Source organism: Propithecus coquereli, unplaced genomic scaffold (assembly GCF_000956105.1).
Source record: "Propithecus coquereli isolate 6110/MARCELLA unplaced genomic scaffold, Pcoq_1.0 Scaffold734, whole genome shotgun sequence".
Lineage (NCBI taxonomy): Eukaryota > Metazoa > Chordata > Mammalia > Primates > Indriidae > Propithecus > Propithecus coquereli.
The window spans coordinates 29641-32651 of NW_012153441.1; the positions used below are offsets into that span (position 1 = coordinate 29641).

Here is a 3011-nt window from a genome sequence, read left to right on the forward strand (position 1 = left end):
CACCGCTTCTTCCCTTCACACTCAGACTTCCTGAAGGAACAGCACGATTCAGCTCACACACCACTCTGTGCCAGCCGTGCTGAATGCAAGACAAATATCCCAGCCCAGAGGACCTGATGGCCCACACCCGCCCTCATCTACCCCGATCCGCGCCCAGGTCCCCGCCGCAGCCAACTGTTCTGACCAGGTCTCCAAACCCACCTTGCGCCTCTGTCTACTCGGCCTCCCCGAGTCATGGCAGCGCCGTCTACTGCACTGCCGGGGTCACCTTCTCTGCCTCAGCCCCCATGGCACTTCTCTGCCCGGGTGCTCCTCACACCCCCTTGCTTTTTGGTCTCCTTCACAGCCTGTGCTGTCTTAGCCGACATCACCGCGTCCGGTTCCCAGGATCCAGTCCTTTGCCCTCTTCCCACGGGATCCCCTGTCCCCAGATGGTCTCCTGGAGCCCAGCTGTCCTCCCTGGCTCCACACCCCTCCCTACACCGTCCATCAGCGTCCCTGTCCCCACAAGCGGGGCCAACCCGCCGTCTCCCCCCGTAAGTCTCTTCTCTGCTCGGCGCGCTGTGCCTGGGGTACCAGTTGTCTGCTCCACACCACGGCCCTGCACGTGTCCCTGTCTCCTGGGTCCCCTCAGCCCACACCCGCTCGGCTGCCAGGCCCGAGGATCCGTCTGCCTCCATCTCCCCCCATTCCGTGCTCGGCCCAGCTCAGGCCTGGCTCCGGGACAAGCCTCCGGCCTGGCGCCCCCATCATGCCCAAACCCCAAGGCCCCTTCCTTTCCCCTCGACGGCCCCTGACACGGTCCGGCTGTCCCTGCCCTCTGGGCCTGGGTCCCCCCCTCCCCCGGTTGCCCCAGCCCGGGCCGCGGACTCACCTCTGCGCTGTTCCACGATGGGCTTCTCCGCCTCGTAGTTGTGTCTGCACACCGTGTCCACCTCGGCCCGTTTCTGCTCCAGGACGTCCTTCTGCCCGTTCCAGTACTCGGCGTCCGGCCGCCCCAGCTCCGTCACCGGCTGGAACAGGCCCACGTCGCTGTCGAAGCGCACGTGCTCCTGGCGGTTGTAGATCTGTCTGTACACGTAGCGCTGCGTCCCGTTGCGCGCGTAGCACTCCGCCCGCCTCTGGAGCACGTAGTTCTCTGCGGGGCGGACGGCGCTGATCCCGGCGCCGCGTCCCCCCCTGTGTCTCTCTCAGTATTAACTATTCTCCCCGAATCTTCCCACTCTGGATTGGACTGTTTGGATTTTTAGGCACTATTTTCCCTAATACCGCGTTAGGCCGTCTTAGGCGGCCACACAACCTTCCCAGGACTCGGCCCTCCGTGCCCTCCCCTCCCCCGCCCTGTGAAACGAGAGGATTTCCTGAGTCGCGATGGGACTCCGTGCTCAGGGGCGATTCAGTGTCATTACAGAGGGGTGGGCATCCTGAAGAGAAAGTAGTCACTTCTGCTGGCACCTGGAGGAGAGGGGGGGACTTTTCCTGGGGGGTGGCAACTGGAGGTGGGGAGGAGCTGGGGACCAGGAGGACAGCCCTGTTCTCTCTGTCCCAACCCCGGCCTGTAATTTCCATCCTGGTGACAATCGGGGCTCAAGTGTCACCGCCTAGACGAAGACATCCCTTCTTTTTTCCCCGTTCCCTTTCCCACAGCTGGGAGCTCTCTTCTCTGCCAGTATCTTCAATATACCTCAATTTGCTCTCGTTCTGCACGCTGGAAATGTAGCAGTACATTTCTTAAAACTTTCTTAAAGCTTGATATAAGTGACTTTCTAGCCTGGAAGTTAATATATCTTTTCAGTTTTCAAACATGGCTGTAGAAAGAATGGATCTCAAGAGGTGTGAAAAATCACCACAACATCCAGAGACCAATGGGGGCTGGGGATCCTTGTGTTTAGCGGCATTGGGGGTGTCATTTCATACAGAGGAATGTGGCAGCCTCTGCCACGTGCTGCTCTTCCTAGGGACAGCCACCAGCAGTGTCTGCAGGTGCACATCTACACACAAGTAGCAGTGACCTGGGCCTGCTCTGCTCTTGGTTACATGGGGAAATTAAAGTGGTGTGATCATTTGGGTATCTGTTTCATCCCCTACAAATTAACATGTCAAGGTGAGACATTCCTGCCTTCTTTCTATGTCCAGTATCTAACATAGCTCAGTCAATTTTTCCTTATCAGTGAATGAATGAACCAACGCATAAAATGAATGAGTGTCTGGAACGTAAGAGGGAACTCCAAAAAGTTTACGAGGCATGTTTTTGAAATAGCAGTCTCTGTTACTTCATCACACAGAATATCCAAAATTTCAGTGCTAGACACGACCAATCACACACGCCGAGAGCACCTTTAGTGCACAGGTGTGGCGCTGCTGCACGTGTGCTTGTAAACGGGATGCTCACCTGGTTTGCACTATGTCGGGGGAGACTAAGCGAAAGTGGGAAATGCTAAAACCTAGGATGAGAAGCCTCAAACCCTAGATGAAGGGGCACTGCCTGCTCTAGCCTCAGATACTGGGGAGCCTTTATGAGGGTAGAAGGCAGACCTGGGGTTTCCAAGAGCAAGAAGGGTGTGGTTGCAGGGGTGATCTGTTACCTCTGTCACTATGAAAAACTTGAGTTCATCTGGGGGATTAGGTCCCACCTCACCTGTCACTAGCAGCTGCATAACAAGTGACACAGGACAGTGCAGAAGGGGTGTGGCTAGCCTCGGGGGCACTAAAGTCTTCCCTTAGTCTACAGTGTCATTGCAAAGGCAAGTGCCCATGTCTTGACTCAGGTATCCTGACCTACCTCTTCTCCTAGGCCTTGGGCCCCCGCCCCCATGTCTGCCAGGCCCATCACTCCAGCCCGCTCTGTCCACGTTCCTTCTTCTCTACCCCTGCTGTCTGACCGCCCCACTCTGAACGTGTATCCTGTGATTTTAATCTGCTAGTCCTCGTTTCTCCTCCTCATTTATCAGGAAGGGAACATTTTTCACTCAAGAATAATATTTTTGAAACTATTTTTGGCAATATCTAAC

General features: G+C 56.3%; 1 protein-coding gene across 1 annotated transcript in view; it reads right to left on the minus strand.

Moving 5' to 3' along the window:
- Positions 1–874: 874 nt before the first annotated feature.
- LOC105824372 (H-2 class II histocompatibility antigen, I-E beta chain-like) overlaps positions 875–3011 on the minus strand; it is a gene marked incomplete at its 3' end in the record, with an annotated part of 44592 nt that continues 42455 nt past the window's right edge. The window contains exon 3 of the mRNA XM_012661794.1: positions 875–1138. Within this exon, the coding sequence (XP_012517248.1) occupies positions 875–1138 (264 nt within the window). The remainder of the gene's footprint in view (positions 1139–3011) is intronic.